The sequence below is a fragment of the Rhamphochromis longiceps genome, linkage group LG9 (genome assembly GCF_057381845.1).
Source record: "Rhamphochromis longiceps isolate RC_006_pf linkage group LG9, R_longiceps_female_GT1.1, whole genome shotgun sequence".
Taxonomy (NCBI): Eukaryota; Metazoa; Chordata; class Actinopteri; order Cichliformes; family Cichlidae; genus Rhamphochromis; species Rhamphochromis longiceps.
Genome location: NC_140565.1, coordinates 27559619 through 27573594, shown reverse-complemented (window position 1 = coordinate 27573594; position 13976 = coordinate 27559619). Strand labels below are relative to the sequence as shown.

At 38.8% G+C, this 13976-nt stretch overlaps 2 protein-coding genes across 2 annotated transcripts in view; one reads left to right on the top strand and one right to left on the bottom strand.

Moving 5' to 3' along the window:
* Positions 1-1230: 1230 nt before the first annotated feature.
* Positions 1231-8516, top strand: klhl34 (kelch-like family member 34). The gene has a single exon (XM_085419130.1). The coding sequence runs from the start codon at positions 1684-1686 to the stop codon at positions 3466-3468; it is 1785 nt and encodes a 594-aa protein (XP_085275256.1). The 5' UTR covers positions 1231-1683; the 3' UTR covers positions 3469-8516.
* Positions 8517-11905: 3389 nt separating this feature from the next.
* The window catches only part of cnksr2a (connector enhancer of kinase suppressor of Ras 2a), an 85944-nt gene continuing 83873 nt past the window's right edge, over positions 11906-13976 (bottom strand). Inside the window, exon 24 of the mRNA XM_085417829.1 lies at positions 11906-12426. Within this exon, the coding sequence (XP_085273955.1) occupies positions 12229-12426 (198 nt within the window). The 3' untranslated portion in view covers positions 11906-12228. The remainder of the gene's footprint in view (positions 12427-13976) is intronic.

Genomic DNA, 13976 nt, shown 5'->3' with positions numbered 1-13976 from the left:
ATGAACTCTGGTATCTCCAGCTGTAATTATTTTTGAATTATGTGCATATGTAATAGGAATTTTTAGGGGGTTTAGGTAGAACTCAGGAGCACGACAATGCAGACTCACTTTAATCATGACCTAAACCTTCAAATCCTACAGTTTGAATGGGCCACATACCACTGCATTTCACCACATATCCATCCTGACATCACTGTGCCCTATTGAAGACAGATAAATACACACACACAGCAGCTGTAGCTAAGTTTAGCTTCCATCGGGTCACGGTGGAATATTCAGAAACAGTGGTGTAGATTTAACCACCATATGGGAGAATCTGACACTATGTGGGAAAGATTAAAAATACTTTGTAGCTTCAAAAAAAAAAAAGGAAAAAAAGGTGTGAGTCTGGTTTTTTTTCTCTTTGTGAGTAGCCCGTGTGCTGAATTTTAAACTGGTGTAACCCTTCCATAAAACAAACACACCAACGCGGACAAATACACACTCACCTCAGAGCGTGAGCCAGCATCTATTCAGAGACAGCAATCATAACTCAGAGCAAAACGTACCCTGCAAGATCTTGTAAAGTGTTCAATAACGTGCTGTTTGCATACTGATGTGCATTTGTTTGTGTATTAGACAAAGAGTGGCACCGCGGAGTATAGCTCAGCATTAATGAGATGACAGTAAACACATTAGTTAACTTGTAGCCTGATGCTTCATTATCTCTCTATTCTTTACGCTCACCATCGCCTCCTATCTCTGCATAAAAATAATATCATGACATCCATCTGTGTGATACTGACAGACTGCAGGTCATAAAAAGGTTAAATGCCTCCCAAAAGGGCACGGATAACTCTAATACCAAAAGCCATGAAGTACTTCTGACACTTGACAAATCTTTGACAGCCTGGCAAAACTTCCGCAGGTTTGATATCTACCTCGCGCCGCATCTGCCGAGTTGTGTCTGTGCTACTATTCCTGTCACCATGAGAGTGCAGATTGGTGGCATGCCCTGGAATCTTGGTCCCAGACTGTAGCAGCTGTATTTACCAATGAGTTCATCCACTGGGTTAGACACTAAAGCCCTGCCAGGCTCCCTCTCGGTCTCTTTGGGTGTGGGGTCAGGGTGTTTATCCATGCATCTCCATGCTCGCTGGTTGGTTGGTGTGTATGATTCATGGGTGATACTCCCTCTTGGAAACGGAGAAAAGGGCAGCAGACAAACTCAAAACCAACAGAGCCGGGGTATCAGGGCAAGAGACATGAGGGCTTTGGGATGGTTCATGTTAAAGTGCCAAAAAGGGGGCGGGCTGTAGCATTGTCTGTGTTTGCAGGGGGCCATTATTAACCTCCGCATCATGGTGTCACATGCTCGCTGCTGAAGGCAGAGAAGGACAAACACACAGATGGAGAAAGCTTGCCAAAGGAGACACACTCTTTCCTGCGCCTCTCATTTCCTGCTTCTTGCTCTCCGACTAATATCCAATTCTTTTTACACTTTTTTGGTGCCGGCTTGTCAGCAACCTCTTTTTTTGACTTCACTCTTCAGCTTTTCCTGTGCTTGCTGTGTTTAATGTTTCTTCACCGTTGCTTCCTGGCTCCTTCCTGACAAATCTTTTTCCTTTAACTTGCTTTCACTTTTTTCAAAAGTTTCCTTATCTTCCTTCCATCATTTCCACTCTCTTGTCTGCCGTCTTTTGGATGGATAGCTACTCTGTCCTCTACAGTTCTTCCCACAGAACCGGACTTCTCTCTGGCTTCCAGCGCCTTCGCTCACAGAGGAAGATGTGTGATGTTGTCTTACAGGCTGGCGGCATATCTTTTCCCTGTCATCGCGCCCTTCTAGCCAGCTCCAGTGACTATTTTTGGGCCCTGTTTGGAGAGACTACTGCAGAGAGATTAGCAGGCTCCATTAGCCTCCCTGCGCTAACACCAGAGGGCTTAGATGCCATTCTGGACTTCCTGTATTCAGGTTGGCTCAGCATCTCACCCTCCACACTTCCTGTTGTCCTGGAAACAGGCAGGTACTTGCAGGTGGAAACAGCTGTGGCGATATGCGAGCGTTACATGACTGATGGTTTAAATGCCAAGAACTGCTGTGACTATGCTAACCTGGCTGAGCGCCACGCCCTCTCAAATGCACTTGAGGCTGCCAATCAAACCATTGCCATGGAGATGGGAAGCTTGATACAAGAAAGCAGGGACGAGCTCCTGACGTTGAATATCGAATCACTGTTGGCGGTTCTGGATGCTGATGAGATACCTAGTGTTAAGGAGGTGGAGCTCATAAAGCTGGTTCTGGATTGGCTGGATGATAACGGGCCCCTCCCACTCCTGAAATCAAATCTTTTGTTGAGTCGTTTGCGCTTTGGATTGGTCCCCCCGTCTGACCTCACAAATATCAGCCATGCCCACAGAGCCATGGCCACACCTTTAATAAGGAGCCAGCTGACACGAGCATCCGAGTACCACAGGCTCGGTTCAACTCAGCCCATCAGGCAGAGCCGGCAGACAACGCTTAGAGCATCACCCAATTGCGTGCTTCTTGTGGGTGGCGGGTCCAGCACTGATTGGCCAGAAAAGCAGGTGATGGCGTTCGATCCAAAGAGGAAGAGGTTTTCATCTTTGACTTGTGTTCTTCCGCTGAGACTGAGAAATCCCTGCGTGTGCTCAGTGGGAGGTTTCCTCTTTGTGATTGGAGGAGATGAAGTGAAAGAGGGAGATGAAGATGAGAAAAGGCTTGTTACTGTAGCAACATCCAATCAGGTGTGGCGGTACGATCCTCGCTTTAGTTGCTGGGAGCAGGTGGAGTCCATGCTGGACAGGAGGGCACAGTTCACTTGCTGCGTGGTAGAGGATGTTATTTATGCTTTGGGCGGACGACACACACGACCAGACACCAACACACATGCCTCTGTAGCTTCTGTGGAGTTTTATGATATAGCCACAGGAGCATGGAGGAAAGGGCCACCAATGCCTCAGACACTTTACGGCCACGCCTCTGCTGTGCTTGACAACAGCATCTATGTGTCAGGTGGTGTTCCGGGTAACTATAGTTACACTCAGGATGAAAGCAGGGAGAGCAGCAGAGAGGTCTTCTTCTGGGATCTTAAAGGCAGAGTCTGGGAAAAGAGGGCATCCATGTCCATCGCCAGGTTCAGTCATCGCTTGGCAACTGCTCATGGCTACATCTATGCACTGCTGGGGATGTACGAACCCTTCTGTGATATTGAACGATACCATCCACAGTCAGATCACTGGATGCGACTCAAGCCGCTTCTCACTGGCTCCTTCAACTACGGCATGGTATCCATGTCATCTGGGAATCTTCTGGTTTTCGGAGGGAGAAGGTGGAGTAACGGGCAGGAGGTGGTTGTGAAGAGTGTGCTGGAGTATGATACAAAGAAAGATTGCTGGAGAGAGATCTGCCAGCTTCCCAGACCTCTCACTGGGACTGAGTGTACGCTGCTGCCTCTGCCAGACTAAAGAGCACAAAAAGTGAGAAATGTATTTTACAAGTGCTGAGAGCCAGTTCCTAAAGTGAGAATTTCACTTTGAGTGGGTGTAATATGGTATCAAAATGCTGAGCAGATGCTTTAAAATCAACCACAATGTAGTACATTTTACCCCCATTTTCCCCAGGCTGTTCAAACTCTAGGTTTTGGGTACTAAAACACAGAAATAAGGATATTGCTCATAGTTGAGCAATAGTCTTTGGGGCCTGTGCGGGAAACTAGGTTGGGGGACATGAAATGTTTACTACCACGCAGCCCTTAACAACTTCCTCAGTTGTAATACTTTTATTTTTTAATATTATTTCTGGTCTTTCTGGTCTAGGGAAAAATATCAAACAACTAGTTTTCTCCTACTAACAGCTAGCCTAAGGCGTGTTGTCTACACTTATTTGCATTTGACACATGAAGGTGTACAGCAACAAAGCAGTTTGGTTAGCTTAGCATAAGGCACACAGCCAAACACAGTATATAATTTTTAACACTTTTATGTCTACATTGATTAAAGATGTAGCCTAAGGTTTCATTTAATTCATTTTAAGCTAGCTGTTTTTTCTGTTTCCAGTATTTATGTTAGGCTAGGCTAGGCTAACCTTCTTCAAGATAATCCAAATATTTCTGATCTAGAGTTATATAAAAATCCCAAACAAAGCTCATATCTTTTTCCTTAATAGAAACCCTAAAGGTTTTAAATATTTTGTGTAATAGGTGGATAAAGGCTTTTCTCTGGTTTCATTCTTTAAGAAACCTAGCAACTACTATTTTGTAAGAATTATTTGTAATGTCTGAACGGATACACTCACCAAAGACTTTTTTAGAAACACCTTTCTAATACTGGGTTTGGATTCCTTTTGCCTTCATAACGTTATTCTTCATGCATAGATTCAACAAGGTGTTGGAAACATTCCTCAGAGATTTTGGTCTATATTGACATGATAGCGTCATACAGTTGCTGCATATCTGTTGGGTTCAGGTCCATGATGCTATAATTGACTGATTAGGTATTGCAATAACATAACATTTGAACACTTGAAAAAGTCGCAAGTGAGCGTATAATCTTCATAAACCCCTATTTTTTTATGACAAACAAAAGGCTAATGCTGGTTAGCCATAGCAATGCTAGCTGATGTCCCTATCCCAGCTTTTATGATAAATTATTGTTTACTGCTGCTTAGTTCAACACTTGTAGATTTTCCAGAAAGATATATGAGAAGACCAATAAATATCTGTGTGCGTGTGCGCCCGCGCCCACACCTGCATGCATTTGTGTTTGTGTTAAATATGAAGCTAGTGCCAGTAAAACTAAGCTTATATTAGTTTAACAGAAACTTTAACATAACCTTTAAAAACAAATCTGATATTTAGAGGGGGTTTTTTATTAACCAAAGTGACTGTTTTTTTATTTTATTTACAAATTTATTTTAATTTAATTTATTTATTTATTAGGTTCGGTTCTAATCCTGCTGTCACGTATTTATTTAACATTAAACATTGCACCATAGATTAGAAAACTGATCAGTTACATGTGTAAGCTATTTATGACCAGCAGTATCAAGGGACAGAGTTGGCGGGGAGCACACTGAGTAACCTCTAAGTTTAAGTGTATGAAGTGTAAAGTTTCAGAGCTCTAATATGTGTCTGTCAGTTTAGAAACAAACAGCAACACCAAGGGCAAACTGAGCAGTAACACCAATATATTACTGGCCACTTGTAGGGATCAAATCATATAATTAACAATTTCTGTAGCGTTAGACTCACTAATCTTATTTACAGCAGGAGCAATGTTGTGTTTTACTGTATATAATCTATGTTCTTTATAGATCCTTATCATATTGTCTCTGATTGGAATAGCTGGTCAATTTTGTGCAGTCAAATATCAAATGGCCCTTTTATGTGAGCTAACACTAAGAAACCTTGGCTCTGTTGAACTTGGCTATGTTAAACTTCTCAAACCAGAGCTCTTTTTGCCGTGTGTTAAGAAAAACAAGGGCTAAGCTGTGTGATAAATGGGATTTTTGGGAATAAGCAGAGGAGGTAAACAGATTCAGTGTGAAGAAGGTAACACTCAAACAGATGAGTTTTCAGGATGAGGCCAAGCTGCGGGATGAAATAGAGAAGTAAAAAAGAAAAAAAAAACCAGCCGATAAGGTGATGAAGGTGAGGGTGACAGTGCTGAAATAACAACAACAGCAAAACTAAGGAGAATATCTTGCAGAATTTGCAGATAGAAATTGTAAAGTGTGCAGCATTGCAGCTTACCTATGAATAATTGAAGTTTTCTATTTGATAGATATAGAAAGAGCAGCAAAACAAGGATGTTGTGTGAGACTCTTTTTTTGTTTTCTTGTTCCACTTCATCTGCACTGACAGTCAAATGGACAAAGAAGGATGAAGCTGCAGAGTAGAAAAGCATTAGAGAGAAGCATCTGCGTTTCTGGGTAATAGCTTGGTAACTGCTGGAGATCATTACTGATGCACTTTTGCGCTTGTATCTGTTTCCATTTAAGTCTGAATGCACACTGTGCTATCTACAAAAATATTACTTATTTAGAACACCATCTGAGTTAAATGAATGTCTGAAAAAAAGAATAAAAGTGGAAATATGAAATGTTAATTTCAAGCTACCATGCTCTAATGTGTGATTATGACAATATTACATCAGGAAAGTTCTCACTGTCACAGCTGAGACTCAGCTTTTTTTTTCCTTTAATGCTTTTTTGTCACCAAAAAAGGGTAAATTTAGTTGGACAGCCACTCCTGGTGGCTCCAGACCAGCAAGCTGCCAGAACATCAGCTTTTATTGAACTTTTTACAGTTGCTGACGATTAATTAATTAGATCTGATCAGCAGCACCTGGTTGTTATTTATCTTCTTAAGAGTAATCAAGTTAATGCAGCCTAACAGTGCACCACATACTGTGTAGCTAAGCTAAATATAAGCAATTTTAGCCACATTTATTTGGTAGGTACTTTAGATAAATCGATTAGATAAATTAGATACATAGATTAGATAAATCTATGTAGATAGCTACAGAGATTTAAATTCCTAAATGACATAAAGAAACCAAGTACCAATTTGTACTTTACTGAAGTATTTTTATTTTCCCAATATGTCAGAGGGAAATGTATTTTTTCCACTAGGTCCACAGCTTCTATTTGTAGTAGCTACCATTTAATTTATAGAAAGATTTTTTTGTTGAGATTTAGACATAAGTCTCTTGCATCAGGAAGGCATTCAGCATAAACGTGTGCCAAATCAAAACATGTAGATCTATCCACTGTGGCAACCCATTGTGAATAAAGAGGAGGGGCTGTGGGGACTCCAGCCTTCATATGACCTTGAATCGGATAAGAGTCTAAGAAAATAGATGTTGTGTGATTTTTTTCATCCAATAAAAAAAACCTTTGGAAAGAACAAAAAAGTTGATTCCAACAATTCTGAAATGTAAATCTTGTCCTGACATTGTAAAAAGCAATCATTAGATCTCTGACAGTTTTTCACAGGAAAATGTCCAAAAAGCTCCTTCTTTCTTTTCCTGTCAGTCATTTCAGATTCTCAGATTTATTCGGATGAGGACCAGTAAACTTAGCTTCTTAAATTAAAATAAAACAAGCTAACATATGCTGTTTGCAAATTGATCAGTCACATATGCTGCTCAAAGAAGTTAAGGTACCACACGATTATCACAGTATAACACAAAGTGAGTCAGGTACTCTTCAGGGAACTCAATCTGTCCATTTAGGAAGCATACATTTTTGGAGCAAATGAAAGTGACAGAGAGGCAACAACAAGGCAACGCCAAAAAAGGGAAAGGTTTTGCAGGTGGTGGCCACAGACCAGCTCTCTCCTTATCCTGCCTCACTGATTTTCCTCTAGTTTTGCTTTTTGCCAGCGTCCTAATCGCTGGAGCGGTAACTGCAGTCTTCAGGTTACACAGATAGTCCAGCTCGTCAAGCCATCACAAAAATATTTGCTTTATGTCCATGGACAGTGTCATATAACATTGTATTGCAGGTAGGATGTGGACCCAGACTACAGGACACTGGAGACAGTGCATGAACACAGCTTTAATGCTGAAGATTTTTCAAAAATGCACAAATACAAAAACAAGGCAGGGCTGGAACCAGGAACAAAAACAATAGGAGTCTAGGGGAAACCACAGAACAAGGGTGCACACAGCCTAGAGGCAGGGAACAAGGGAAGACTCAGACAATAAATATACACCAGGTAATGAGGGAAGAGGAAATAGGTGGGAGCACAACTTGAAGTAATCACAGAAGACAAGACAAGGGAAGCAGAACCAAATATACAGCACGAGAGACTGGAGACCATCAAAATAAAACAGGAAACACCTAACACTGAGGCAAAACTGACACAGATAAAAAAACACAGAGACACGACTAAACAAGGGAGGCAAGAATACACAGGAACTCAAGGAAAGAAATATGAACCAAACTGAAACAGAACTAGATATGAACCAAAACATGAGGGAACTGTGCACATGCTACTGTGCAAAACTGAAATGGCCGACCAAACCACAGAACACAAAACCCTGAGTCTAACAGTTTAGAGGATATCAGGAGATGGGGTGTTACATGAGGAGAGCTGGACAGGGCCATCGAGCCAGCAGCAGCATCAATATCTGCTCGAGTGTGTGAGGAAAAACAGGAGCACTGCCAGAGCCCTACAAAGTGACCTCCAACAGGCTGCTCGTGTGCATGTTTCTGACTAAACTATCAGATAACAAGTGAGGATTTGAGAATACTTCTGGCTACCAAAGGAAAGCCAGACAGCTTGATATCCCTGGAGTTTAACTAACTTATTATACTGTAATAATAAGCTGTTTTATTTATGTATGTATTTGTGCAGTGTAATATGTAGAATAAATTAAATTTGTCACAGGGGAAATTTATTGCAGAAAGTCCTTGTTACTTTTACATTCATTGGTACTTTTTTATTTGTGGTACTTTTACGTATATAGCATTTTAAAAAGCTGAATTTATGATATCAATACGGACTAATTTTCACAGAACAGACCACAAAAAACACTTTCAGCGAAATGACCAACATTTTATTGATCCATCCTCATCTTTCAAGAGAGCATATAGAATGATTACATAAATAAATACTGTTTTTTTTTAATTAACCATAATTTATAGATCGAACATTAAACAATCTTTACTCGACGACAGTCTGTCCAAAAAGAAAAAAAAAACTGAACTAGAATTAGAGACTATCTTCCAAGACACTTAGTTTGCGCTCTATAAATAGAGATCTACTGTATGTAAAGATTTCAAACACAAAAACAGGAAAAAGAATACTGTTTTCATCTATAACAAAGACATGCTACTACAACCAACCACGGGCAGCAGCAGAGAAAGAGCATTCAGTCTATGTGCTTATTATTGTGTGTAGTTGTGTGTGTGTTTATATGTATTTATGATTGCTTTCATCGTTTTGTGCATTGACTTTGAGTATTAAGTCTTTTGGCAACAGCATAGCCTACAAATAACAAACTAATATATTTTTATTAGATTCATATTTCAGTTCCTATGCAAATATGGCCTCATATTCTCTATGCGACATGCAGGATACAGAGAGCCAAATGGTCTCCAAGGAAAAATCCACCCTTAGAAACTTTTGCATTCTTTTAAGTACTATAAATCTGCGATATTCAGAAAATCTTTCTGTGCTAAAAATGTCTCTTTGCTTTTTTTTGTTTTGGTTTAAATATTTTTGGAGGCTTTTGGGGCGAAACAGAGTAACTTTCCAGAGTTCATACACCTGTATTACTAGGAGTGTGGATGCCATATAAGGCACTGAAAACCAAATGAAAATAACGTCCATGTCTGGAAGTAGCAGTTGCCTAAAAACTAGATAGAAATGCGCTTTTATTTAAAGTTACATTTGTGCAAATTCAAAAATCTACAATAAGATTTGGGTAGATCTATAAAATTTCATATATCAATGATATTTCGGCTTAGAGAATTGTAGTGTACTTTTTTGTAAATTTCATGTATATAATGCGTCATGTATTAAAAAATGTAAAAAAAAAAAAGTTTTGTGCTGAAAAAATATCAACAAAATTTGACACAAGGCTAGGCTATACTTGTGTAATACCACTTTGTACCACAAGATGATGCAGTGAGTCAATGTGACCTTCATTTAACGAGGCAAGTTATAAAGACTCTTATTTATGCTGCAGTCTCAGTAGGTAAATCAATAGCTGGACATTGTAACAACACCAAAATTATTAAGACTGTGTGACACAAACTTGTGAAATGAAGTTCATTGGCATTTTATTGTCTTTGAAATGGTTGCTTCAGGGATGGGGAACTAATCTGCAACCATTTGCATTAGGTTTCTGTACTCAAAGCAACCTTAGTGAGTAAAGACGGAAACAAAATAATAATAAGATGGAGTCAGTCCGTTGAATGGTGAGAAGTTGGCAAATATATTAGATCTGTGATAATATGGTCGAGGGTATTGCACGCTCAAGTTTCGTAACTACTTACAATCAGCCTCTGACAGAAAAAAAACCTTACCAGGCACCCACCAAATTTTCCTAGCTGCATAGAGGTTGTTAATCTATCTTTACTCTAGTGTGACTGAGCCAATACAAAGGTGGCCTACAAAAGGCAAAATATTTCCACATGTCCAATGGAAAAATGTCCCCTTGTGTTGATGAAAGTTTCACTTAAGGGTAATATCAAAGAGGTACATCTGAAGTAAAAGCTTTTATCTGGTATTATGTACAAATACACTGCATAAGAAAAACCAAAACTCTAGTGCTGGAGACAGCATGTTTCTATGGCTTTCATCCATCAGTTCACTGCATTGTTTCAATATTGATAGCTCTTAAAAATTTTGAGGCGATTTCTTCAATTTTGGCACCTGAACTCAAGGATAAACTGATTGGATTTTAGTGCTCAAGGGTTGAAACACACTTTTGTCAATAACCTGACAAAATTTCATATATCCAAAATGTTAAATTAATGTTAAGACAGACATGGAAGCAACTTGACTGGGTAATGGAGGGAGTAATCCTAATTTGACTTGCCCAAATTGTGGAAGATATGAAAAGTTGGATTTATTTACATGAAAAGAAAATCATAGCAAACAGAACCTGTGGGCTGAATCTGCCAATCATTGGTGAATTTCTTGCATCAGTTCTTCCCATAATCACTGATGTCAATGGTTCAAACTATGGGTCCAGTAATTTTGTGTTGACTGGTGCCATTTTTGGGTAGGAAACCAGTTCTAGATTGGGAGCTGGCAACTGCACATAGGTGGAACAGAACTGTACTTCTTTTACTATACTATATATAAACATTCATATCTGCAAAAGCTAAAAAGAATATTCATCAGTGAGAAGCTCTCTCAGATTTAGGAAGCTCCATCTATAGTTAGACCAAGTTTCTAATTTTCAGTGCAATAATAATTATAATGCAAGACAAAACCTTTTATCATCATTGCAAGAAATGTTAAGTAAAGCCATGTAACATTATATTTTCCTCTTTCTGTGGATGGCACCTAGTATTTGTTTACATGTCATTAAAATGCAGCTTTCAATATGTATACAAAGTAAACGAAACATTAGACATTTCTAGTAGCTGTTTTTGTTTTGCAATTAATAAAAGTATCATTAAAAGATCCTATTTTATTTACTATTGTGTAAAAATTTTAAAAGAAACTTGAAAACTCCCTTGAACATTGCAAGCTTTTATTCTCGAAGCAACAAGAATAACTGTTGTTCTCTATTTATGCCTGTATATGTCTGTACAACAGATTTAACTGCATGTAGTGTTCTATTTTTCCAAATGTAAAAACCACACTGCTTTAATGTGCATATGCGAAGTTATAAAGCAGTAAATGGCAGTTTCTGAAAGGCATACTGTGTTTTTGGAGTGTGAACTGAAGTTCAATAATAAAGCAACAGCAGATAATGGGCTCCTAACTACACCATGTGATGCCTGATGCATTGCTAGAAAAGCATTTGAGGGTGGATTTTTCCTTCAAATGGGTCCTATTCCAGGAGGAGTGTGCATGCTTCAGGTCCAGCCCAGCACAGTACACGAATCTACCAAACCAGCACAAACAAAAGTCTCTAAAACTAGATAGAAACTGAGACTAGTGTTTTGTTTTGTTTTTTTAAAAAAAAGACCTTTGCTTATTGTTGTCTACTGTAGCACTCACTGTACAGTAAATATCATCATAGACATCAAGTATAAGGCTTGAAAGAATACAACGTATGTGGCTATTAGAGCGTCTATGAGACACTGTGCAGTCACAGTATGAAAATGGCACAATAAGCAAGATGGAGAAAGATACAACTCTGTAATCCCACTGGATGAGAAGTCTGTATGAAGATGATGAAGATCCTTCTTTATATGGTTTTCCATGGAGAGTATTTTAGGTACGCAGCACAAAAGCTAACATATAATACTCAAGAATCAGTGTCAGTGTCCACCCTCGAGCCATCTGGAGTGGCATGACCAATCAGCTCGAAGACTGATGTGACACGAGGGTCTTCGCAAAAACACGTCATGTTGCACTTGTCACACGGCGGCTGCTCAAAGCGCATCTCTACTCTCGCCTCTTGACTCAGTTCGTCACTAAGATTTCTCCGATCGCAGCTCTGATGCCTCAAAGCATCAACTGCAATTTGTTCAACTCAATCCAAAATCAGCTGATGAGAGCAATTTAAGCGTGTGTGTTGCTTTTGCTTTTCGCGTCAGACGTGCGTCTCAATGTAGGAGTGCGTGTGAGAGAGCGACGGGGTGAGGGGCGGGCCAGGATCTGAGTCGGCGGCCGAGTTCGGCTCCTGAGTGAACAGCTCCTGATAGGCTCTCTTCCACTCCTGGAACTCTGCCGACGACAGCTGGGGTTTGGCCAGCAGCCTGTCAATCAGCGCTAGTTCCCCCTCCCTGTCCTATGGGGGATGCAGAAACAGAGGAGGGGCGGGTCACTTTTCAAAATATCGCTCTTCTTTAAGACGCAGACACACGGAAAGCAAGACACACACTTAATGGGGATACACTAAGATTTGGGGAGATTTGACATGTGATCACCTTGCATAGAACACTTAAAAAACAACTGTTTTCATCCGTCATTGTTCTACTGAATATATTCACTACCTTCCATGTGTATTCACAATGAATGCATGGGCTACTTTTGAAGTAATTCAGTGTATATAATTTGGTAAATTTCAGTATCGCATTTTGAAACACCTTTAAATTACTACTTAGTTCATCATTCAGCACATTATCTACTATTAACTAATCCACTTGTAGGACATTTATTAAAACCTATTTAAATTAATATTTAATATTCTTGGGCAGTATGCAGTATATTAAGGCACTAAATACACTATTGTTAATATATACTGATGCAGTAATGCATTTTAATTCCACAATAGTAATAACTTTTGCATGATGATTACCACAAAAACTTTTATAGAAGAACGATGTAAGCATGTCAAAGTGTTGACGTTTCTCTGAGTTAGGACTAAAAGAAGCATCAAAATAAACACAGCTACCAATAGTAAAAGTACGAATTGTGAATAAAAAAATACTATACTGTTCAACTTCAGCTAGAATAGCCTAGTGTTTGATATTATCATTAGATACTGCTTGATAACTGATATGACTGTATCATGAATTACTATGATTAAAATGATAATTTTTAAGATGATTATTACTATTATTAGCAGTAACAGTAGTAGTAAGAGTCAAAATATAATACTTGGCTAAATGTAGTTTCCAAGTGTTGTAACAGACCCACTTTTGCTACTATTTTAAGAAGTAAAAAGGTCTTATTGAAAAAAAAAAAAAGATTGTAAGCATTTATAAAAATGTATTATTTATTTTATTTATATTAAAAACCTATTAAATTCATATTTAAAACTGGGTTTGTTTTTTGAAAAGTCACCTTTTTCCTATCATAATACATCAGAAAACTAAAAATGTTTCTGTTTGACAAGTTACATTCTTCAGATGCTAATAAATGAAATAATGTTTTTTAACTTTTTTTTAAAGCAATGATCTAATTGTGCGATTCTAATTGTAGATGTCTAATATTTGTATTAGCCCCTTTAAAAACGAGTTCCTCTTTGTTTGATAAAAGTTAAACACATTCACTGGATCTTTCTTTCTTTATAACTTATCTAAGCCTCTTTGTTCAAGTGACAGTTAATGAATTTGAAATGCATCAGCAGTTACAAACATTTTTGTGACAGCACTGTCAACTTTCTTTTCTAAATTACATGGGAAATCATTGTTAATAAATTGTGTATAATTGAAAGGCAACGATGATATGTTGCTATATGACAGCGGTATCGTGATGGTGAAATATACATTGCTTCAGTTAATGTTCAGTCAGTAGTAGATTATTTCTAATTTAGCACTTCATGATCTTCGACTTTGTGCTGAAGCTGTTATTAAACACAACACACGAATCTCTTCTCTTGTTATTCCTTCTGCC

What these genes read in the sequence shown, in the direction of transcription:
- klhl34 (XM_085419130.1), top strand. Translation starts at nt 1,684, where the DNA reads ATGGATAGCTACTCTGTCCTCTACAGTTCTTCCCACAGAACCGGACTT.